Below are 25,769 nucleotides of genomic sequence, written 5' to 3'. Positions count from 1 at the left end.
CCAATAGCACGGTTGTCTTCAGGAGACGAGGAAAATCACCAGTGGAAAATCTGTGGAAGCCTTAAAGCCATTAGCATGTTAATGGCTGTGCAAGGTGGTTTCACAAAACACTGCTGTTTACTCTGTTTTCTCAGTAAAACTCATGAGATGATTATGGTAACTCGTATGTTTCCATCTTTCTATCTAGACTTTTCACAAAAAATCTGTATGCAAAAAGAGCAATTGATCAATTCTCAGTTTAAGTTAGTAGTTGTGACGTCAATCACACAAATAGCAAAATGATCAACTATCCCAAAATGCATTGTATGGGCTGTGACGAAGCATTTTGGGATAATCAAGGCGCAAACCAGAAAAGTTAAACATCTGTTTTTTTGAGAAAATAATGTGGTGATGAAAATAATTAACGACTCAAGAATGAATAAAAAGTTTTAAAATAAAAAGAGCTTTTCAAGGCAAGAGTCGTCGAAAATCCCTTAGTTACTGAAAAGAGCTTATTACGCTATGAAACTCTAATTGCAAAGAACTGCAAAAAACTTAACAAGAAGAAAATGAACCAAATTAAGGTGTTTTCAGAAGCTAAAATTAAGTTTGGAGTGGAATTTTCTCATTCCAATGAAATTAAAAATTGGTGTTAAACAAGAAAACAGTAGTTAAAAATTACCAACTACAAATTAGTCATTAAAATTTATTGGTTATGATACCTAAATCAGTTAAGGCTTCAAAGAAGGACATTCTCTAAATTCTTAAAATCATGAAGCTTTTAATAACCATTTAGATGATTTGAGTTTCTGTTACTTTAGGGTGACTTTGTACTTTTAACAGTTAAAAAGAATATGACTCATTGGTATGTTTAAAACGGCAGCATGTTAGTTCCAAAAAGGTAATTCTTGATATCTTTGTGAAGTTCTTCATCCTGATGAAGAGAATGTATGTTAAAGAGAAAATATTACCTGTCTTTTCAATAAGTTAGAGTGAGGGACTAAATAAAGAGAAAGATACAAAAAACTAACTTAGTACACATCATTCCTTTTACTAAGGCAAAATTCTATTTGAAAAGACTCTTCCAAAACACAGTCAATGTTTATATGATCTTTGTTCCTAATTTGGTGATAAAGTCGAAAACTTTAGATTACAATTACCTACAATAGAGGCTACTGATACAGTACTATTGCCACACTCCATAGATCAATAGTACCTCAGATATAACTATAAGAATGAGTCCTCAACATTAAAATCTAAATAAGTTATAATAATATTCAAAGTGAATCTTCAATTAGAATCATATCACAATCCAAAAACATACTTTGGAAATCATACAGTTTGAAAAATTCCGTCTTCAATTGCTCATGCTGTCAGAGCAAAACATAATATTACATTGTTAGTAAAAAGAAATGACTGTGTATAGTTTATATGATCAAGTTTTAATTTATATGAAAAATGCTTAGAGTGAATCAATTCAAGACATCACATTTTTTCAAGAACTATGACAGAAATCTTAAAGAAAAAAAAATATATATCAGTTAAAAGAAAGTGTTTCAAAAACAGCAAGCCAATATTTAATGGTTTTACATATACTCTTTATGTTGAAGAAAGTGAGAGCTCGCTCTTACAGATTTTAAACTTATCACTGATTGTTCTGTACTCTTACAAATTTCTTTAACTTTTAAGACCTTGGTTTGTGTGAATCTTTGTTCTTGTTACTTAAAGAGTGGACATATTAATTCAACTTTGTTCTTTAAAAAAAAATCTTGGATATTTGACCTTAGATGATCAAGCAGAGAATCTTCAGAAACTTCGTCAATAACTTAACAATCTTTCAAAAAATATCTAAAGCTCAGTTATCATAAGCTTTTGAGATAAGCCTAAATGAATCTGCTTTAGTCGAATCAACCAAATGTTTTAAATTTTTTTTTCTGCTTTAGTCGAATCAACCAATTTCTTAAATGTCTATATTTGTAATAGTTAAGATTTTTATATTTTGCTTTCTCTTTACAGATTAAAAAAAACTTTTTTGCATTCAGTGTAGAAATTCATTAATATAGCAGAATGGCTCAGCTTGTTCCAATGGTACTATCTGTGTGACTTAGATAATTTAGAGAAGTTTGACTATGCACTCCATTTTCCATTTTGTTGAGTACTTTAGTTATCTCCGGAGTTGCTTGAAAGCTTTTTTTTTACTTTCACCTTCCTAAAACTGATAAAATCAAAATCTCGTTTGATGAAATGTATTTGTGTGAAGACAGACAACCGTTTTTCTTCTTATTAATGTAATAACGAATTTTATTTGCATTTTATCGTCTAAACTCTTTAAACTTTTCATTTTTTATATACTTAAAACAGTTAAAGGTTTTTTTTTTATAAAACTTGTTTACAAAAAACTAGTACTAGAAGCTCCGAAATCTTAAGAAAATATTAGCACTTTTCAATAAAAAACTTATTGACAGTTCGAGGAATGTTTCCTAATTTGTGTTCTGTTCAGGGACAAAAAAAAGAATTACATTTCATTGAAAGATATTAATGGAATTCAAATAATTTTAGTTGACTAACTGTAAAACATTTTATCTTGTTTACATTATTTCAAATTGCATTTTATGTACTTTTTCTCTCTTTTGATAATCCGAAACTTAAAAAACTCTTAAGAATACTAGAGTTATAAAAAAAGTACCCTTAAAATAAGAAACTTTTTAGTACTAGCCTATTTGCTTGGTTTCTTATAAAAGAAAAAAAAAAGTGTAATTACTTACGATTTCGATCGTCTATGATTTAACCTACCGATGAAAAGTTTAAAATTTATTCCTGAGATCTTAGCATCTCTTGAACCTAGAGTCCAATGAAATCCAACGCTAATGAAAACAGCATTTAAGTTGGCGGATGCTGGTGATGGTTTTATCCGTTTCCCTAATTTAATTTCGAAATTATAGAAGCTTTTCATAAGTAGCATGCTTGCTGTTTGAATTCTTGAATTCTTGAAAAGTTTGAATTCTTAAATCAAAAGAACGTGCCCATTAAAATATGAATACAGTGAAGCGTTATGTTAACCAAATGCTAGATTTTCTGAGACCATTAGTGAAGTTAAACGGATTAGTGAAGTTAAAACGGATTAAAATCAGTGCTAAACACTTCTTAATTAGAGTTTATTAATTACTAAGTAAAAATTCCCCCAAATGTAAGTAGTTTTCAGTAAATGTCAAAATAGTGCAACATTGATTTTGAGGCCTCTAAAGCTATGGTGCCTTTAGCATCTGTTAATCAGTCTATACATATATCTGGCATAGGACACGTTAAGAATGAAGTATAAATATTTTTCCATTTCAGATTCTGGGTTTATTTAATTTATCATGGTGTTTTCTAAAGTGTTTTTTTTTCTTTTAGAATATCTGATATTGCTGAGCTTACACATCTTTATCCGGATGTTCCAAAAGAAAAGGCTTTTGGTAGTTTCCTGTCAAAAGAAGGTTTTTTTTACCATTTTTTTTAATACAAAGCTGCTAAATAATATTTTTACCAACATAAAAAAGCTGTTCTTGATATACCATAACAAGATTCGTACTGGCCGAGAGACTTCAGATATTTTTGTGATTGAAAAATTACTTTCATTGATGACTCACCCCCAAATTATTCCATAATTTGGGGGTGAGTCATCAATGAAAGCACCCAAAAAAATCCTTTGGAGGGATCAAAGTACATACCCATGGGATATCAGAACAAGTAATTTTAAAAACAACGATTTCTGTTCGTGAGAGAAATTTGAATTTTAAGTTTTTTCCTATACCGGTGTAGCGTTTTTAATTTACTGCCATTAAAATTTCACTGCGCAGCAAAATTCCAACGTAAAAATTTTACTGCGCAGTAAAATTTCAACGTTGGAATTTTACTGCTATCGTTATTTTTTTACTGACTTTTTTAATATACAGTTTCTGGCGTTTATTTTTTTGGCGTTTTCAAGATGTACAAAAATATTAACTTTCATGATATCAGGAAATACTTGAATGACAAAAAGTTTCCTGAAGGTGTAAATGAGAGAGGAAAAAAGGCAAACTTTAAAAGGCAATGTAAAAACTTTGCAATTATAGACAACAAATTGATGTATTGCAAAAAAAATAAGGGAAAATGCATAGCTTTACATAAAAAGTGAATCAAAATCTGGCCTGGAAAGTAAACTATCATTTAATGTATGCATTAAATAATAAAAGTTTCATTAAAAGAAAAATTGAAGTACCCTTTGTTTTATAAAACATGTATATTTTTACCCGCCCCTCCCAAAAACTTTAACATCTCTTCTTTTCTTGATGACAGTAAAAAAATAACGAGCGCAGTAAATTTTTAACATTAAAATTTTACTGCGCAGTAAATTTTTAACGTTAAAATTTTACTGCGCAGTAAATTTTTAACGTTAAAATTTTACTGCGCAGTAAATTTTTAACGTTAAAATTTTACTGCGCAGTAAATTTTTAACGTTAAAATTTTACTGCGCAGTAAATTTTTAACGTTAAAATTTTACTGCGCAGTAAAATTTCAACGGAGTAAAATATTAACATGACACCGGCTAAATTTGAGAGATGGGTTTTGGACAAAATTTCAACTTTGGCTATAGTTCAATACTTTTTATTCTTTAAAATTGTAGTTTTTTATTTTGATAACAAAAATAACATTATTCATTTACAGGAATTTCTAAGCAATAGTATGTAAAATTAAAAATTTTAATTTAATGCATTTCTCAAACTTAGAGTTGCCACATCCCTACTCTGCTCTACTCTACTTTTGTTTTGATTTCCAGTAAATCCTAAACATTTGATAATTTTTACCATTTTTACTTTGTTTTCACATTAGGAGACATAAATACTTCATAAAAAACTTTTAAGTTTATTGAAAATGCCGAATTCTGCAAAAACTCATTCTGAATATCGTAACTCTGTTTGCATTCTCTGCATGTCAAAGAGTGATCACTGCTTAACAACTTTCTTGATCAACAAATTGACAAAACATAGCCCTATATCCTTAAACTTTGCAAATGATCGCCTTCCATATGGCATGTGTACAAACTGTCGTTTTCATTTGCAAAAAATAGACGAAGGAACATCAACAAAGCCATTTCCCAAGCTCTATGATTTTAACTCAATCATTGTGAAGCAACAAACAAGAAACTCTTCGCCTTGTGATTGCATTATTTGTCAAATTGGAAATACAAAATGCAAAGTACCATCTCCATTGGCACTTGATACAACTCATGAAAAGTCAACTAAAACTGAAAAAGGTGTGCAAAATGTCTAACATTAGTTGGGCCAGGATTACCCCATAAATGCACTGCTGGAGCCAGAAGTTTAAATCAGATTGACCAAAACAAAGCAAACACAAAAACTGCTGATATTGTGGCATCTTCAGTGTAAGGGACTCAAGATGCATCTCCAAATGGAACAGTTCGACTCAGCAAATCAGGTGGAGGTCCTAAATTACCATTAAAACTTGGTAAGTTTCTTATATATGCCAATATTCATTAAAACTCAAACTTAAATTCTAATTTCAGAAAGAATAAACTCTTAGATTAGACAGTACTTATTATTTTGTGCAAGGTTTACCTATTTGATGATTTCTCCTTGCATTAATGGAATTAATTAAATGCACATGCTTTAGATTATGCACTAAGTGTCTTAAAATTTCAGGCAAAGCTACTCCAACTCGACTGTTCAGAGATCCTCTTCCAGTTGAAAGCCTAGCAACTGTGCAACTTAATACAGGACTGTCCAATAATAAGATGACACAGCTTGCCTCAACCCTCAACTCTATTGCCCCTTAAAGACTTTGAGGGGCAATAGAGTTGAGGGTTTGCACAACACGGAAAGATGCTCAAGGATCATTTTACTGTTTCTAAAATAAAATGTTTAACCAATGAGACTCTAAGAGATGTTGTGCATTGTAAAAATGTTGGTGACCTATTGCAATTTGTTTTATCAGCGCGAGCTGTCCCTGAAGAACACATTGTAAAGGTTGGATTAGATGGTGGAGGTGACTTTCTAAAGATGAGTTTGGGTGTTCTTCAGAGAGCTGCAGCACCAAACAGTCCTGTTTTGAAGTCTCCCAGGCTTTGCAGCTCTTCATTAAAGTATTCTGGATTTAAGAAACAGCTAATAATAGCTATATCAGAAGGAATGCCTGAGACATATGAGAATTTCAAAAACCTTTTGAAGCTGATAGATGCTAATTCTATTTCCTATATCTTGTCATGTGACATGAAAGTAGCTAACATTGTCTGTGGTCTTCAATCCCAGCAGACATCCTTGCTGTTGGTGTGATGCTGACTCTTCAAGCCTTGGCTTTAGTGGTTCCTTGAGAACATTTGGAAGTATCAGAAAGGCTCATTAAGCATTTGGTATCAAAGGAAGTGACTTGAAGATTGCGAAGCATTTTACAAATGTCATTAACAAACCTCTGCTCAATGCAACAGATGAGACACTAATTTTGAAAGCAATTCCACCTATGGAGTTACATATGTTGTTCGGAGTTGTCAACCATCTGTACAAGAATCTAATCAACATTTGGCCAGATAGGAAGGATTAAACATACCTCTTCAATCCTTTTATGGTGGTCATTTTCAAGGACAACACTGTCACAAGCTTTTGAAAAATGTTGATATTCTAAAACAAAAATTTCGAAAAGCAGCTGTAGATGCAGCACTTCCATTTGTTGAAGCATTTAAACAATTTGAAAAGGTAGTCACAGATTGCTTTGGAACAGATTTGGATGACAATTTTCAAGATCACATTGACAAATTCAAAGATGCCAATCTGGCACTTCCAATCTCAATCACTCCAAAGGCCCACACTGTGTTCTTTCATGTGTCTCAGTTCATCTCTATCAGGAATCAAGCTCTTGGACTTAACAGTGAGCAGGCCAACAAAGCTCTGCATTCAAACTTCAAGTCTCAATGGCAGCGGTACAAGAGAGACAGGACTCACCCAGAATATGGATCTCATTAGGCTAACTGTGTTGTAGATTATAACAGTAAACATGTTTAGAAATATTTTAAAAAATGACTTTTTTGCTATTAGAGTAAAGCATTCTAAGAAGTCATTCTTGAAGTAAAAATCATTTTTATGTCTTGGTCTGTTCTTATTCCGTTTTTATTTATTCAAAAAATAAACATTTTGAAAGAAAAAATCTTTTTATAGTTGCCAAAGCAAAAAATTTGTCAAAAAGCAATCTCTCAAATTTAGCCGGTATAGGAACAAACTTAAAATGCAAATTTCTCTCACGGACGGAAATCATTGATTTTAAATTCACTTGTTCTGGTATCCCATGGGTATGTACTTTGATCCCTCCTAAGGATTTTTTCGGATGTTTTTATTGATGACTGACCCCCAAAATATGGAACAGTGAGAAACTCTTTGTGAACAGATTGTACAACCAGCTCTAAATAGAGACAAAGCCCAATTTCTTTTAATCACCAAGTTCCTGCGCTAATAGAATACACATTGGAAAAAATGATATGAAAAAAATGCAGAAAGTGGAACTCAAGTCTTTTGCCAAGTTTAATGAAAAAATTGTATTTTTTAACAATAGTTAAAGTTTAGAATCTTAATTGAAATTCAAAAAAAAATTTTTTTTAGCTTGCAGATTGAAAGATAAACATGACGCTTTTTATGGAAATAATTTGAAAGAAATAAAAGATCTTAAACAGCAACTTGCTGATAAAATAGATCAAGTACATTATTTATTTTAACATTTTTAACAATAAATAGCTGATTAAAACAAAAAAAATATGAAAAAAGTCTAACAAAAACTTTTAAAATTTGGTCCTGATTTCTACTTTGTCAAAAATGCTAAAAAATCTCAATTTTCTTACTTGCTCCCGTCTGTTCCTTATTTAAAGATTCAGTTTTTGTTAAATTAAAGCTATATTTTTTTAGAAAATGGAATTTATGATTGCAAAAATTCTTGAGTTTTGAGTTAAAAATTATCATTTTTTGTCGGCTGACTTAAGGCCTGCGGCCGACTGTTTTGATATTTTAGGGATACACATACATTTGATAGTGTTGGATGGTTTCACCCAACACCCACACTTCACAAGATTTTTAAATGCAGCAAAATTACTCTTGATCAGTACATCCTTACAATTGAATGACTAATGAAGAAGCCTTAGAGGCCAATTATAAAAAACCTTCATAAATTCAAGATGAATCACGCAAGAGAAAACTCATAGGAGAATCGGATACATGATGTATTTTTTAGACTTCTTGACATTATTGATCCTGTTATCCAGGATATATCTATTGCAAAACGAAAACGTAACAACTCTAATAAAAATTGTTTAAAGAAATTTTAGAGCTTCTGGAAATTTTTAAAAAACCTGTATGCGAGGGAGGGTACCGCGCAATTAACATGGAATAAAAACCTCTGATGACTATGCTTACATTTTTTGTTTGAAACATCTAATAATAAAAATTATGACATCAAGCAAGTTTAAAAACTTTCCTTAAATTCTAAATGTTTTAACACTTTATTTTTACACGGACAGTCAGAGTGGTTAACTTTCAATTTTTATCTATACTATATAAATGAATATCTGTCCGTTTGTTTGTTCTTTATACAAATCCACACCTGGACCAATCTGCACCAAATTTTGCACTTGGGGGTATTTTCACCTTGAAAAGGTATTAGACCAGGTTCCAACCACCCCAGACTAAATGTTCAGGATGTTTACGGCCGGAACCTTGTTTCAAACTCTCTAATCATTCTTTGGCCCACGGGGAGGAGGTGAAAGTAGAGTGTGACAACTAGGGAATTGGTCCAAATAAGCTGAAAGTTTGCACATAGTGGTAATTTCACTCCCTAAGTTCAATGGTGACTTTTTCCTGACCATGAAAATCCATAAGTCAGCGTCCCAATTCTGTCGGACCACAAGCTTTTGAATAACAGAAAAGAAACATTTAAACAAAAAAAACTTGCATGTTTTCAAAACCAAAAAAAATATTTTTATTAAACAAACCCCTATAAATCGTTCCATTTAACTATGAAATACCGGGCATTTTGCGCTAGATATTCCAGGTTGTAATTTATACTTATAATTCGATGACCCAAAAAATCTATATTTTGATTTGTAAAAACAAAAACTTTAACGTTATATTTTAAGTTGTTTTATTGGTTTCGAAGTATTTTTTATACATTGAAGTATGCTTTCTAATCATCAGAAACTAAATTAATAATGGCGAGGCTTGGGCAGAGCTGTCCTAATAACTGGAAAAGTAACAACAGCTGCTTTCTTACATTTTTTCACGGGTTCATTAACAAATTTTTACGAAGAGTTTTTTGGATTTTACCCTCTCCACGCCTGGAATCTACTGACCAGTTTGAATCTTAATGCTTTTCAAGACTTTTTTTTTTTACTAAGTTAAACATTTACAACAATTGCGTGTTTGTAATTTTTAGGACTTTTAAGGAATTATTTTTTTCAGTTGAACGGGAAATAGATAGTTCTGGATATGTTTCTAGTGGAATTATGGCAAGAATGTATGGAATAGGGTTTATCAATTTTATTATTATTATAATTACCATTATTATTATTACTATTATTATTATTATTATTATTATTATTATTATTATTATTATTATTATTATTATTATTATTATTATTATTATTATTATTATTATTATTATTATTATTATTATTATTATTATTATTATTATTATTATTATTATTATTATTATTATTATTATTATTATTATTATTATTATTATTATCATCATTTTTATCATCATCATCATCATTATTATTATTATAATTATTGTTATTATTGTTATTATTATTATTATTTATATTATTATTATTATTATTATTATTATTATTATTATTATTATTATTATTATTATTATTGTTATTACTATCATTATTATTATTATTATTGTTGTTATTATTATTATTATTATTATTGTTATTAATATTATTACTATTATCATTATTATTGTTTTTATTATTATTATTGTTATTACAATTATTATTAATATTATTATTATTATTATTATTATTATTATTATTATTATTATTATTATTATTATTATTATTATTATTATTATTATTAATATTATTATTATTATTATTATTATTATTATTATTATTATTATTATTATTATTATTATTATTATTATTATTATTATTATTATTATTAATATTATTATTATTGCTATCATTATTATCATCATCTTTATTTTACTATTTTTATCATTATTATTGCTATCATTATTATCACTATTATTATCATCTTTATTTTACTATTATTATCATTATTATTGTATTACTATCATTTTTATTATTATTATTTTCATTAATTATCATGAGAAATAAAGAAAATAAACAAAGTTCTTTATCTATATGTTCTTTAGAATTCACACTCCTCAAACGAATCAAAACTCTACTTCAATTCCATCATATAACTTCAGTTATACGCCTGGTGTAAGGACTTTTTATGAAGTTTTAGTTTCATTCATGAAACATTTATTTATTCATATACTAGTTTTGGTTTTTTTTATCCTTTATCTAATATATTTTATTAAAGATATTTTGTTTAACATGTTTTATTTAGAAAGTTTTATTTGATGCATTTTATTTAATACATTTATTTTACATACTTTTTCTTTAATATATTTTATTTAATATAGGATTTGCAGAGAGATTATTCAACTAGCTCGTTTTCTCCATTTTCAACCCAATATGATGACCAAGATATGATTCCTGAAATTTCAATTGAGTCCAGTTTGGAGCTGTTTATAAAGTCGTAGCAATTTTATTTTCAGAGAAAGAAATGGTTTATATAAAATTGTTGTTTTTGTAATATTTGGGAGCACTAAACTCGATAATCACAATTCTTGATTTGGTCAAGTTTTTCAGATCTCTTATTTCAAAAACCCCTTAGTTTTCTTGCATTTTTCTGAACAATTTCACCATAACTCTGCTGTAGAAGATTAATTTCTTTGAGATCAGAAAAATCTTAAACATTTTCATAAAGTTTTATGTTAAGAAAGTTTATAAACAAAAATATTATGAGGTGTCTTGAAAATCTCGTTTTAAAACTCCAACAATAAATCTCCATTATAAAACTTCAGAAAATAATTCTCCATCATTTTAAACTCCAGCAATAGTTCTCTATCATTTTAAAAATAAACGATGAAATAAATTGGCTAATATAACTTTTCCTAAATGCTTTGGTAATGACTTTAAAAAAACTTGGCGATGTTATATCCTATGTATTTTTCTATTTTGTATTTAATTAAACGATTTTAAGGGTGGCGTTTTTTTATATAAATAATTTATTCATTTGTTAATGTTTACGCTATACTTGAAGGTAAGGGTAAGGGAATGTATGGGTTGTAGAGTTGTGTGGAAAGATATATGGAGGTTGGGATTGAGGTTAATAGTGTGGAGATTACTTCGTTAGGAAAGAATGAGGCTTGGGATAGTTTGGTCAGAAATGGGCAAGGTTAAATCGTTAAAGGTTTAAGGTTGTGTTTACCGTCCTCAGTATATTCTGTTATATAATAAAACTCAATAAGTGTTCTGTTAGTGTGTAATGGTTAACACTCTTATTTTCATTACGTTTATAAAATACAAATAATATTTTTTTGCTCTACTCGTAGTGTTCGATAATATTTTGATGTTTGATAATGTTTGATCAATTACTCCTCTTTTTGGTTTTTCTTTTTAACCTCTTCTTTATTTGAAACTTCTGGTTATTCTTCTTTATTCAATATTTCTTCTGATTTCTTTTTAATTCTTTACTTCTACTGATTATTAAAAATTTCTTCTTCTTTTTCTCTTTTGTTCACTTGTAAAACTACTTGTTCATCAAAGTATTTTTTAACCACTAAAATTCTCTCTCTCTCTAAAGTTCTTCTTAAAAAATTTCTTAAAAATCTAATTTACTTCACTTTAAAACTACGTCTTCCCTCTTTTTAAAACTCTTCTCCTAACCGTAAGTGTTTGCTTGCTTTCCGATTGCGATGCCTTTTCATTTATATATATGGCAGGTTGATGAGTCTTCGTGTTTTCGCCTTTTCCTAGTTGTTTTTAACTTTTCTTCTTTCCGTTTTATCATTTATTTATGTGATAGATTGATGAATCATTGTATGTATGTCTTCTCCCGGTCTTTGTTTATAACTTTTTTTCTTGTCACTTTATCGTTTACGAGTAATCTCGTTTACGTCTTTTCCCAGTTGTTTTTTAACTTTTCTTCGTTCCGTTTTATCGTTTATTAATATGACAGGTTGAGTAAGTCTCTGTGTGTACGTCTTTTCTCAGTTGTTGTTTTTAACTTTATTCTTTTTTACTTGTCATTTATTTATATGAAGAGTTGACGAGTCATCTTTTGTGCGTCTTCTCCGATCGTTGTTTTTAAGTTAATTCTCCCTTCTCACACTGTTACGAAATGAATTAACTTGTCATATATTTCAATTAAAGTGCATTAAAATATTTTAAATTCTTAAAAACCAACAAAATGTAGTTTTTAACAAATGATTTAAAGAAGGTCTAGAGAAAAAGCTAACCCACCCAACAACAAGTTGTCTAAAAGATGACTTTAAGACATCTTAAAGCTGGTCTTAAACTGGTCTAAAATGAAACAGTCAGTCGTTTTATTTAAAACGTTTTATTTACTTAACCGCAAAATTAAGGCACCACATAAATTCCGACTTATTTTGAAAATTACTATGTATTTCTGGATTTATCAATTTCAAAGATGATAATAATTTTTATTGTTACGCCATTGTAGGTTTTATTCCGTTTCTCTTATTTAATTTTGTAATTATAGCAGCTTTTGATGATCAGCATCGTCTGCTGTAACTAAACCTCACTTCTAAAAGGAAAGTATGAGTTGGTTTTAAATTTCTTTAACAGTAGAAAAGATAACTATTACTTGAGTAACACATTTGTTTGCAGCGCAACGTGCTAAATAAAGTTTAAATCATGATGAATGTGTTGCAACTGTTACTTTGTCCAATAAAGGATTGAAGAATTAACAAATCGCGACCTTGGTAGAAGATTTGGAGTGTTTCATACAACGGTCGGTAGGGTTCTACAAAGGTTCGTAGAGGCCAATGATCACGCTAGACGACTTAGCCAAGGCAGACCACGAGTTAGCAATGCCGTGGAGGACCAATTTTTAATGCTTTGAACACTGACAAAACGGTTCACTACTGCATGAAGTCTCCAAGTTCAACCTGCTGAGGTTTATGGAACTACTGTTAGCCAAGATACCATGCGAAGAAGACTTCGTGCTTTAAATTTAAGACCTCGGCAGCAGCTACTGGTCCTAGATTGTCTCTAGACCACCGAAAAAACAGACTGGCTTTTGCAAGGAGTCATGAATTACGAATTACACGATTGGGGATAGGTTTTATTTACAGATGAGTCAAGATTTTGCCTTGTAAGTTTTGATGGCCGTCCAAGAGTGTGCAGATGACCAAATTTTTTGTGCACCTTTAGGTGAAATATCACCAGTACATTTTTTTCATGTTTTGCTTTGTTAATAAGAATTGCCAGTTACGTAGAATTGGCTGAAGTAAAATATAGTATATCATCCATTATGAAAATATGGTCATGATATTTGTAACACAGTATTCGTTGTAAAGATGTTCTGTCTAGTATTTTTTTCTTTTAAAACTTAAAAGAGGTTTTTTTGAATCTTTTAATATATTTTTTTTATTGTTAATCTTGAACATCCCTGCTTTTTGGACATCTTTTTAAGTGACATCTTCTGTTTATGATTGAATAGTTTAAATAATTTTTGTATATTGATTAATATGTTGAATTTAGGTTTACGACCACTTCCTTTCAACAAGTTTGTTTTTTTGTTCAACATTCTTGATATATTTGCATGTAGTTGATCTCTTACATCCTTCTACCTGAAAATGCTTCAAACCTTTTCTTTTGAACTTCTTGCAAATTTTGAAGTTGGTACACGCGCTTATTCAACACAAGTTGATACAAGTTGATACAAGGAAAAATCAAGAAACATTTATACTTATTTTAAAGAGGAGAGAATAAAATTTAATATTTTATAAAGAAGGTTCTTGAACTTTTAAAAATAAAAAAATTACAATAACATTAATTTTGTCCGAAGTTTTATTGTACATATCGTATAATAATTATAATCCAAAATCTGGAAATGCTGTACGAATCAACTGTAGCGGCTTTTTTTATCAAGTTATAAGATAAGAAAAATTTTAAGACTGCTGACACATTTTGGAAGTTTTGGTGTAGGAATCAAGGGGCAAAAAAAAAAAAAAAAAAATCTTGACTCTACTTTTTTTTTTTTTAATTTTAAAATGACAATAAATCAGATTGATGGAAGTGTAATTCACTTAAACGTTATGTTGCTTGTTGTTATATTTTTTTTAAAAATATTTGTTTACAAGAATGCGTAGTAATACCTACTGTACATAGATTCCAATGCAGTGGTAACTTTTGTTAACTAGCGGCCGACTCTTTTACATCACTGCAGAAAACAAACTCATTTTCATGGGTAAAGAAGGGCATAGATCCAGGGCCATCTTATCCATTAGGCACTATGGGCACTGTGCCTAGAGCCTACGAATCTACAGGGGCCTACAAAAGAAATGAAAAAAAAAGAAGTTTTAAAGTGTTTTTCATTTCATTAATAAAACAATCATGCAGATGCAGCATAATATTCATAATTGATAAAAATGTTTATAATCAAACAGTATAATTAGATGACATTAACTTTTCGACTTTTGGTATTTGCGAAATCAACTATAACATCTTCAAATGTCATTTTCCGCATTACTTCATTTTCAATTGATAGCAGTGCCAGGGAGGATAGTCGGGCTCGTCCCGTAGTTGAACGCAGTTTTTTATCAGTTTTAATTTTGAAAAAAAACGTTCACCTTCTGAATTCGTGCCTAATATAGAGAGATAAATCCTGAAAGCGATATTAACATTTGGAAAACTTGCAACTAGTTTATTGTCTATTTGCAGCTTAGTCTTATCAGACACCGATTTACCATCACTAAACATTTGAGAAAACAGCAAAAACTCATCGGTAAATTCGTCTTCAAATTCTGATGGATACAACTGAATTAGTGCCTTGGTTTTAGCCACTACTTCCTCACTCGACAAAGATCTGTTGTCAAGAAGAAAGTTAAACCTTTCGTACAATACTTTATAAGCTGCTCTGCGTTTTTCCATCTCATTATTAAGTCTGTCTATGATAACGTAATACTGTTGAATACGGAAATTATCACTGGCACTAACATTTAAACTGGGATTACTTGTATCCATAACTTTGTCATCAAATCGCTTCCGTATTCGCTTGCGTTGTGTAGCTTCTTTGTAATCAGATTCTGTGAGATCTTTTGCCTGGCCTTCGAATGTTTCAAACTTACTGCGTGCATCATGAAAATACTGTATGAGACCATCGTACAGTTTAATGATGGTGCACAGCTCAATACCCGGTTCCTGTAAGGCTTTATTGACAATATTCATCTTTTGAAGTAAATCTTTCCAAATCACACACATTAACGCAGATTCAAAGTAGTCTAAATGTTTAACCAGTGATTTCGCTTCATGAACAGCTGCTGGTGGTCAGGCCCGCCGTGAGCCTTTGCGGCGCCCAGGGTCAAAATTTCCCAAGCGCCCTACTGAAAGTGAAAGCTGATCTAATGATCCATAATTCAATACATATAATAAGCCATCTGATAACAAATCAAAGAGGATAAAAGAATATAGAATTTTTTAATTTTAATTAATGAACATTGCAATGTCTTTTGACTTGGTTATACACTCATACATAAAATGATAAAGTCGACACTAGAACATGGTAGAAACAGACCAAAGACAATCATTAAACACTATTGGATGTTAAAAGCAAAAATTTGTCTACAATACAACAGCTATTGTTGTTTCAACTTCAGAGGAAATTGATCTTTCGAGCTTTACTCATGGCGAATTTGGAAATCACTTCACCGTAGCACAACATTTTGGCAAGATCATGCTCAATGAAAATAACCAGAAGATTCGTGAGTCGTTCTTGGCTCATTGTAGACCTTAAAGCTGTCTTAACTAGAGCAAGCTTACTAAAAGATCTCTCGCCTTCCGCAACAGAAACAGGGATTGTGTTGAAGATGCGCAGCAAAATGCAGACTGATTCGAAGAGCGGCTGAAGACCTTTCTGGTATATTCCATTCAATAACGTCATGGAAGTGAGAGATTCTTTTGGACCAAAAAGATTGGATCGCTTCAGAGCATCGAGGTGGCGGACCTCTTCAATAAGTTTCTCTTTCTCAACATCGGTCGCGTAGATTTGTGCCAAGACCTTGCATTTCTCCTCCAATTGGATAGGTGCTTCAACACTTTCTTCTGATTCTTCTTCATTTGACATAACAAGAGATTTTAATGACCACAAGAATGAAAACATATTCGTCGTCTTCTCAGCAGCTTGGAATCTATCTCTGACCTGCTGAATAAGAGTATCAAGAGCGGTATTGAATACGCTCACCTCAAACTCTTTTGCTTTGTCTTCATGGAAATGAGCGGTGTTCCTCACCTCTTCGTGAAAGGTCTTCCTTTTTTTCGTCCTCTTCTTCACAAATTCTGATTAAAAACCAAAAGAAGCAAGACCAGATGCTATCAAACGTGCCTCATTAAGGATGCTGGTCCAAGATGATCTCAGTCGATTTAGATCTTCAATAAGAGTCTTAATGAGTTTCATCTCGTCGTCCTAGGAGATATTTTCTGATTGGGGTGCAAGACTCACGTAGTTGATTGATTGAAGAGTTTTATACCAAAAGGTTGTCATTACGATGAACTCGAATGAATGAACCCACTTCTCCAGAGATTTTACTTCATTCAATTGATCAGCTGTTAGATCAAAATCGCGGAGCTTTTTCAAAGATTCGAGGATTTCCCTGGATCGCTTGGCTAACAGCTTCACGGCCTCGATTCGCGCACTCCATCTAGTTTGCGACGTTTGATGAAGGGACAAACCAGTGATTTCTATCAAGACTTTCCACGACTAGGGCTTTCACTGAAAAGATTGTAAAGTGACTGGACTCGGCAAAAGTAGTTCTTGACTTCAACCGAAGATTCAGCAGAATGAACACCAGCAAGGTTGAGACTATGAGCGCTGCATGGCATATAGAGAGCTTGAGGATTTTTTTGCAGTATAATTGCCTGTACTCCTTTGTATATACCGGACATGTTCGCTCCATTGTCATATCCTTGACCTCTGCAGTTTTTGAGATCAATTCCATTTTGTTCTAAGACGTCCATAATAAGCTTGGCAATGTCAGCACCTCTTTTTTTCAAGATTCTCGACTCTCAGAAAGCGCTCCTTCACGGTCCATCTTTTGTCAGTACCAAAGTATACAAAGCGGAGAACAAAAGTGATTTGCTCGGTGTGAGAGACGTCCGGAGTCCCGTCCACAAGAATGGAATAGTAGATGGCCATATGAGCTTCGTTGATGATGGCACCGTGAACGATTCCTCCGCACTCTTTGATGAATTCATTTTGAGTGCTCCAGCCCAAGTAATGGGCATTCATTTTGTTACCTTCTTGTTGGCAGCGGGAAACTTCTTCTAAGTGTAGTTGGAGAGTCTTGTTGTGCTTGGCCAAGAGCTCTAGGGTAGCTAGAAAGTTGCCATTGTCTTCTTCTCCAATCATTTTTGATGAACCTAAAAATTATAATAATAAGACAGATTTATTTAAAACAATAAAGAAGCATTTGTTTTATTTTATGATGATTCTATGATGATTTTATATTATGATTTATGAATATTATAACATATTTATTTAAAAGAACAAAGTAGGATTTATTTTATTTAATAATTTCCAAAATATCTAGTTAATCTTATAAATATAAGCTAAATAGATTTAAAGATAGTCGGTATCACAATAGAATAATTGTAAATAGACTTACCTCTGAAACTAAGGTTTCGTGACGCTAAAAAAAGAGTAACATTTAAGATGCATCGTAGAATTTCACGCCACCTGGCTGCTTCATCTCGTATCGAGTTTTCAAGAGCTGCATCTATTCCGCTTTGATTTTCTAAGCTTTCTAGCGCCGTTTTCCATTCTATGTAAAAGTTTCGATGCTGGGCGTTATTCTGGTGACTTTTGACTTTCTCAGGTAGCTTGTGCCAGTTGTAGCTTATTCCATCATTCCATCTTAGAAGGTGCGACTGGTGTCCGATCCCAAAAGATTGTTTGCTTCCAAACAGAGAACACGGAAAGCAAATAAATGATTTCTTAGATACACTCCAGACCAGCCAATCTCGGCATGTCTTCTCCCCGTTGAGAGAAGTTTCGTAGAAAATTGATTCAGGAACCTTCTTCTTATTAGAATCTTTCGGGAAAGCTGAAGGATTTCGAGGAAGCCCCTGTAGAAGCGCAGAATCTCTTTTCACTTTGGAAAGATGTGCTGCCCACAATGCAGGATCATTGGAAGGAATGGTAGCGATGGGTTCTTCTGTTGGCAACACCTGAGAATAAATTTTAAAAAATCTTATTTTATTAGCTTAAAAGTTTATTAACATCATTTCTTTTAAAGAGGTAGAACTTATCAAAATATTCTCTTCATTCACAGCTACCATTCCGATTTTTGATAGGGGCTCTCCCGAGCTTTCAGAAATGTCAGTGACATCGTTTTCAGTTCCAACCTATAAAAATAAGTTAAAAATTTATATAACATTGAATTAATCAAATGGGAAAATATCCTTTCACGGGGAAAATTATTTACTACTTGAATCGATTGACTTGGCAGGAAAGAGTTTGAAGCAGTAGGACTTTCATCTTCTCCTTTTTTTGTAACTGTAATACCAGTCTTGAAGAGTGCGTTTGTTCTTTTCCTCATTCACAGTTCTTTGAGCAGCATTCTTTCTTACTTGACAACCAGAATCTTTCTTTTTAAAACCAGACATGTTTTAATTCTTTTTGAAACAGCATCCGCTCATAAGCAAAGAACTGTTTGAATTTCTTCTTGATTGGGTCTATCAGACTATCACATCGATATCACGTGTTTCAAAATTGTTTCAAATTTAAGAGATTTTAAAAATTAGAGAAATAAATTTAATAAAATTGTTTTAATATTTTATATCAATATCAAACTACTTGGATTTAATCTAATCTCTTTTTTTAATAAAATAAAAAATCTCCGTTTTTAATTGAATGAAAATCTCCGTGCACTAAAGTTATTTTAAACATTTACTTCAGCGGGTTGTTAAATTAATCATTAGTATTCACTTTATTTGCAAGTTTCCGCTATATAAAAAGAATCGCTTTATTTAAAACTAATGTTTTGAAACTTTCAAAACATTAGTTTTAAATACAATAAAAAAAGTAATTAATGCTTTAAAACTAAGAAATTAGCATTACTTTCAAATTGAAAGTAATGCTAATTTCTTAGTTTTAAAGCATTAATTACTTTTTTTATTTAAAAAGTCCAATTATGAAGCACTTCATTACAAAGTTGAAAATTTAAACTAAAAAAAATTGACCGGCCAAATAAAGCAATTGACCGTCTATTATATGTTTTAGCTGGTCAAATTGACCGGCTGCTTTTGCTTTCTTATTTTCCACGCTGCTTCCCAGTACTTCATCTTTTTTTTAAATAAACATGAAAAAAAAAATTATTTATACTCGGCTTCGTGCGCCCCTGTCGACCTGGCGCCCCGGACAAAACAACCCAGTAGACCCCCCTCACGGCGGCCCTGCTGGTGGTTGATGTTTGGTGTTAGTGACTTCACAAAATGCTTGACGAATTTGTAAGTAATTTGCATAGAAAGCTCTTGTGGCATCACTTCTAGAGGACCACCTAGTTTCTGATAAGCTTTGTAAAATAAATACGTTTTCTTTAATAAATTCTTTAAGAGTTGACCATCTCTTCGTTGAAGCTGAGAAAAAATTATAAACTGACTGTATGACACCAAAATAATTTACAGCTGCTGAACAACACTCCACGGCAGCTGAACCAACTAAGTTTAGGCTGTGGGCAGCACATAGAACCCATTCTACTAAATGATTAATCTCTCTGAATCTAGCTTGCACACCAGAATATATTCCACTCATATTGCTGGCATTATCATAAGATTGTGATCGGCAATTTTTGATGTCTATTCCATGAAACTGAAGAATACCAACCACAAGATTAAATACGTATTCTTTTTCCTTCTGAAGTTCAACATCAATTCGAGTAGACTTTTTGTATTGCTTTATCATCGACACAGCAGCCAAATGATCTTTTCATTTTTCATGTGAGGTTATCCTAGCAATAACATTTTTCCAATCATCGAAACCAGTTATAAATTGATTCCATGGTGCATTATTAGTATGAACACTGCCGGTTTTGCAACCAAATATCTTGCAAATATAACAAAACACTTTACCAGTTGAGGGCGAATATATGAGCCAATCCCTGCTGACAATTTCTCCATTTACCTGTTTTTTTATAAAATATTCCTTGCGTACATATTTAATCTTTTCACCAAATTGTCTACCTTTTAAGCTTAAATCAGATTTCAAATTCTGTAATGGGATATTCTCTGCATAATAAGCTATGAGATCAGCAGTTAATTCCCATTCAGCAGGATCATTTGAAATAGATTCCTTACTATTCCTTATTCCCAATCCTAAATCTGCTACTGTTGGTTCCGCATCTGCTTGAATAACTGGTTCACTTGTAAAACTCATTACACAACCGCATTGTTCCACAGTGTCAGTCAGCATTGGTTCTGGCTCTGGTATTACTATTCCTGGACTTGCTGAAGAAACGAAAGAGTTTATTGAAGTGTCATTGCCAGAAGTAGCATCTACTTTATTAACATATTTTAGCAAAGAATCTTTCATTTTTTTTAATGCATCCTCTTTCCTTTGCTTTTTCTGCCGTTTAATATAGCCAGATTCGTGCTTTCTCTTGTACCCATCGCCATCGGACGACTTGAATTTCTGAAAATCATAATAAATATTCACTATAGAATAGACATAAAACATAAAAATAAAATAAATTATGTTAACCCATTTAAAGAGGGGGAAAACATTTAAATATATTCCATAAAACATTACATTTAACAAAACTTATTAATAATTTACAAAAACGTAATCATAACAAAAAAAATACCTACCAAATAAAATCGTACTTTTTAAAACAATACGTGGAATTCTGAGAATTTCATTTTTAAATTAACGTAAACTATTGATAAATTTAAACAAACGTTTAAAACAATTAACAAACCATAGATTGCTGAATTTTTAATGGCTTTTCATGATCATAACTAAAGTAATGATAGTGAGAGAAATACAATTAATGAAATGGTTACAATTTAATTTCTTTAAGGCATAACATGTGTACAGATACAGAATAATCAAACAAACAGCGACTGTTGGCCCATTAACGACTACGTACAAAAATTAAAAAGTAATGTAAATTGAATAGAGTGTAAATGACACTTAAATTGAAAGAAAGGCCTACAGCTACATTTTTATGCAAAGTGCCTAGGGCCTACGACGCTCCAAAAACGGCCCTGCATAGATCTCTGCTTTGGTAACAAGTTATTTAATAATATTTGGTTCCTTAGAAACAGAAATGTTTTTACTTTAGCTGGTAACATATAAATTCCTCATGAAACATAAAATTTTTTTTGAATTCATTTTTCTCTTTTTATCAAACATCAGAAAAAAAGCTGTTTTTCAAATAAATTAGAATTTCTACAATATTTCAAGTAGCAAAATAATTTAAATTATTCATTTTTTTTCTTTTTGTATGATTTTTAACCAATTTAAAAAAGTAGCTGCTGCAGGATGAAACCTTTAAAGGTTTTTATCTGTAACAGTGAAAGAAAACTCGACAAACGGAATGAAAATTATTATATAATCTCTTGACTGCTTTCTTTGACTAATCTCTAATCTCTTGATTAGAAAAGTTTAAAATTTTCTCGATTAGAAATAAAAGGAAAAGACTAGTACAACTATTAATACTATTAAAAAGTCTAAGGCCATTAGATGGGCGGATTGGTTGCTTTTAAGAAGAAGGATACAAAAGCAATGTTTTTTTAAATTATTTATTTTATTTCTTTCGGTATAAGTTTTAACTAATTTAAAAAAGAAGCTGTTGCAGGATGAAAACTTTAAAGGTTTACATCTGTAACAGTGAAAGAAAACTCGACAAACGGAATGAAAGAAAGTAATTGTGGTAGAAGACTTCTGCCAAATATTAGAGAAAGAATTTGGTAACTAGATGTTGAAAAAGACAAACTTATTGATTGATGTTATATTTTGGCTCAGAAATTTCGAAACATTTCGATACGATAAATATTGGTCTACATTAATATTCAGTAAAAAAAAATGCCGTTCGATTCTTTTAAACATATTGGATAGTTCGCAAGATAATGTTTACTGGTATTTAAAAGAAAGAGAAAAAAAATGAATCTTTCAATTATACATATGCTTAGCACAAATCAAATGTTTTTTCTCGGATTTATATTGATCAAACTTGAGATCGGTTCAACAGCGATTATTTCTATGCTGATTAATTCAATAGTATTAATTTAATACAAAAAAAAAGATCTAATGCTTCTTTAACCTAGGTTTGCTTTATTTAAACTACCGAGAATAACCAACCAAATTCCGAGAAGTATTTACTCATGCTATTTACTTAATTTTTAGAGAAAGAGTGAAAAGAGATCTCTAATTCTAAAATTCCAATTAATGCAACAAAGTAAATACAAAATTTATTTCAGAGTTACTTTTTTCCTTCTCAATTTGAAATCTTGAGGCTTTAACTAAAGAACTATGAAGTGATATAAATTCCTCATGAAACATAAAATTTTTTTGAATTCATTTTTCTCTTTTTATCAAACATCAGAAAAAAGCTGTTTTTCAAAAAAATTAGAATTTCTATAATATTTGAAGTAGCAATCTTTTAATATAAAAATGTCAGGATAATGAAACGAATAGTTAATCTTTAAACGAACAAGTCTAGAAGATCCTTCGGTGAAATACTTATTGAAAGCTTAATCCCGAACTTTTCATTAACATCACTAAAACCTTATTAAACTAAACTAACTTAACCCAAATATTCTTACCAACCGATTTGTTGTTTGTTCATGATTCTGTGTCAAATATTTACGAAACAGACTTAAAAGTTAGAACCAAAAATAGACTCAAATCCCATTTATGTGTATTTCAAACAATGGCGCTCAAAAAAAAAACGAGTGTATTGTTATGAAAGTTTAACTCTATGGATTTGTCAAAGCTTAAATAACAAATTTATTTGTGTTAAACTAACAAGATATAAAACTTGAAGTGACATTGAACTCTGAATAAAAACTTAGTTAATACAGAAACATCATTGAACTTTGGTTTATGTGACAACTTCAAGTTTTAAACTCCAATATAAAATAAAGGTCTTAATTTAAAAGAGCTTTAATCGTTAAAACAATCTTAAGATTTATATTGATTATGAAAGAGAGAAAAACATTTAGCCGAGCAAAGTGCAATCAATAGTCATAGTGAGAGAACCATTGATCGATAAATCAAAGTTTGTAATGAAGATAAGAGATCTACAAATTGACAGATCAATAAATAACTATGGTGAGAGATCTCTAAATTGATATAACAATAAATATTCATGATGAGAGATCTATGATCAGCTTTAATTTATCTACTTATTACTACTAAGTAATAAGTAAATAAATTTCTCTAAAAATTAAGTAAATAGCATGAGTAAAAATTTTTCGGAATTTGGTTGGTTATTCTCGGTAGTTTATCAATTATTGGTCTGTTGGTCTGCAATTATAAAGCAAACCTAGGTTAAAGAAGCATTAGATCTTTTTTTTTGTAATAAATTAATACTATTGAATTAATCAGCATAGAAATAATCGCTGTTGAACCGATCTCAAGTTTGATCAATATAAATCCGAGAAAAAACATTTGATTTGTGCTAAGCATATGTATAATTGAAAGATTCATTTTTTTTCTCTTTCTTTTAAATACCAGTAAACATTATCTTGCGAACTATCCAATATGTTTAAAAGAATCGAACGGCATTTTTTTTTACTGAATATTAATGTAGACCAATATTTATCGTATCGAAATGTTTCAAAATTTCTGAGCCAAAATATAACATCAATCAATAAGTTTGTCTTTTTCAACATCTAGTTACCAAATTCTTTCTCTAATATTTGGCAGAAGTCTTCTACCACAATTACTTTATTTCATTCCGTTTGTCGAGTTTTCTTTCACTGTTACAGATGTAAACCTTTAAAGTTTTCATCCTGCAACAGCTTCTTTTTTAAATTAGTTAAAACTTATACCGAAAGAAATAAAATAAATAATTTAAAAAAACATTGCTTTTGTATCCTTCTTCTTAAAAGCAACCAATCCGCCCATCTAATGGCCTTAGACTTTTTAATAGTATTAATAGTTGTACTAGTCTTTTCCTTTTATTTCTAATCGAGAAAATTTTAAACTTTTCTAATCAAGAGATTAGAGATTAGTTAAAGAAAGCAGTCAAGAGATTATATAATAATTTTTGAGGTTTGCATTAAATATTATTTTTCAACAGAATATGTGGGTCCACTTTTTTATCCTGTTTTATTGCACAATTTTTGCTGTTCAAATAAATCAGTTTTTATTGTTACATTATTTAAGTGACTCTGGGAAAAGTAAACTTACACTATTTACAATGATGAAATTTTGTGATGGAGGTTTTAAGAAAGTTATAGCAGAAACAAGTTTTTGAAGATGTTTGGTACTATTCTGAGTTGAGAGACGTCTTGGTTTAACAGCATCACCCACTCTTCTCCACAAAAAACCTCCTGGTATTTTTTAACAAAAAACATTATTAGCATAATATATTCATTAAAATTTGTTACGTTGATAATTTTCAAGAGAAACAAATAGAAAATTAGAGCCATTTTTGTATTTTCTTGGTGCCTCCACCAAAGCAGCAAAAGATAGCAATTATCACTTGAAACTAAGGACCCATTTCTAATAGCATGTCATAAAAAAAAGAGTGAAAGAGGAGCTGGAAAGAGTTTTCTAGGATTATAATATAAAACGCAAACGTTTAAGATACAAAACTGTAGAATATGAAAACTTTAAACTTTTTTTTTTTATTTTAAACGATGGCTTACGATCCAAAGAAGTACAACTTTACAGCAAACATTCAATTATTTTTCTTTTGCTTTTTTTTTTCAAAAAACTATTGTAAAACAGAAAACTAATTTTTTTTCTGAATAAAGTTTTAGGAAGTTTGTGTTTAAACATCTAAGAAAGGAATTAAAAGTCGTTTTGGAACTTTTTTTCTTTTTACTGATTGCTCACTACTCCACCTTGTGAAAATTATAAATAACCTCTATGTAGGAGGACAAAAAAAATACAAACCCCGGGAATTATTTAACGAGACAGTTCTCGGAAATCACTTATTTTTTCAATTGTGGAAAGGTCAATTCCGCGGCTATAATGGTTGAATCGTGAAAAAATAAAAATAAAAATAAAAATAAAAAATACTTGAAAATAAATATCTACTTGGGGATGCCATGATGTTTTCTCGTCGTCGCACACCAAATCTATGAAAAGTTACAGCAACTTTGAGACGATTTCTAGAAGAAGAGAAGCATATTTGTTTGGTACATTAACCAGTTTCTATAAACCAGAGATTGGCTAACCCAAGCTTATTTGAGCCTGTTTTCTGGATTGCCTTATTCAAACTACGCGTAAACTTTATTATATCAATTGCAAACGGAAAGGGTGATTGATTAATATTGTATCTTT

General features: G+C 30.7%; 2 protein-coding genes and 2 pseudogenes across 5 annotated transcripts in view; 1 reads left to right on the top strand and 3 right to left on the bottom strand.

The window, feature by feature from the left end:
- Positions 1 to 10,808, top strand: part of LOC145189807 (signal transducer and activator of transcription 5B-like) — a 45,137-nt gene extending 34,329 nt beyond the window's left edge. The window contains exons 24-27 of one of the 3 annotated variants that reach the window (XM_090091204.1): positions 3,373 to 3,455; positions 9,450 to 9,504; positions 10,375 to 10,444; positions 10,651 to 10,808. In XM_090091204.1, the coding sequence (XP_089947330.1) occupies positions 3,373 to 3,455; positions 9,450 to 9,504; positions 10,375 to 10,444; positions 10,651 to 10,770 (328 nt within the window). In that variant the 3' untranslated portion in view covers positions 10,771 to 10,808. Of the gene's footprint in view, positions 1 to 800; positions 881 to 3,372; positions 3,456 to 9,449; positions 9,505 to 10,374; positions 10,445 to 10,650 lie in introns of those variants that run through there. The other 2 variants (XM_090091205.1, XM_090091206.1) reach the window with 2 other exon arrangements.
- Positions 10,809 to 14,785: 3,977 nt separating this feature from the next.
- Positions 14,786 to 15,487, bottom strand: LOC149886784 (uncharacterized). The gene has a single exon (XM_090091432.1). It carries the CDS (start codon positions 15,485 to 15,487, stop codon positions 14,786 to 14,788), a length of 702 nt encoding a protein of 233 aa, XP_089947558.1.
- A 424-nt stretch (positions 15,488 to 15,911) lies between these two features.
- On the bottom strand, positions 15,912 to 17,539 carry LOC149886783 (zinc finger MYM-type protein 1-like; annotated as a pseudogene).
- LOC149886782 (zinc finger MYM-type protein 1-like) lies at positions 17,404 to 19,030 on the bottom strand (annotated as a pseudogene). Its single transcript, XR_016453564.1, has 4 exons — positions 18,739 to 19,030; positions 18,564 to 18,658; positions 17,920 to 18,482; positions 17,404 to 17,674 (listed from the first exon to the last, which is right to left on the bottom strand). The product of XR_016453564.1 is annotated as a zinc finger MYM-type protein 1-like (transcript).
- Positions 19,031 to 25,769: the final 6,739 nt, after the last annotated feature.

Source organism: Hydra viridissima, unplaced genomic scaffold (genome assembly GCF_058129835.1).
Source record: "Hydra viridissima isolate aposymbiotic clone 2 unplaced genomic scaffold, HvirCarnegie_v1 scaffold_6, whole genome shotgun sequence".
NCBI lineage: Eukaryota > Metazoa > Cnidaria > Hydrozoa > Anthoathecata > Hydridae > Hydra > Hydra viridissima.
Note: the sequence above shows the minus strand (reverse complement) of the source record. Positions and strands in the feature narration are given on the sequence as shown.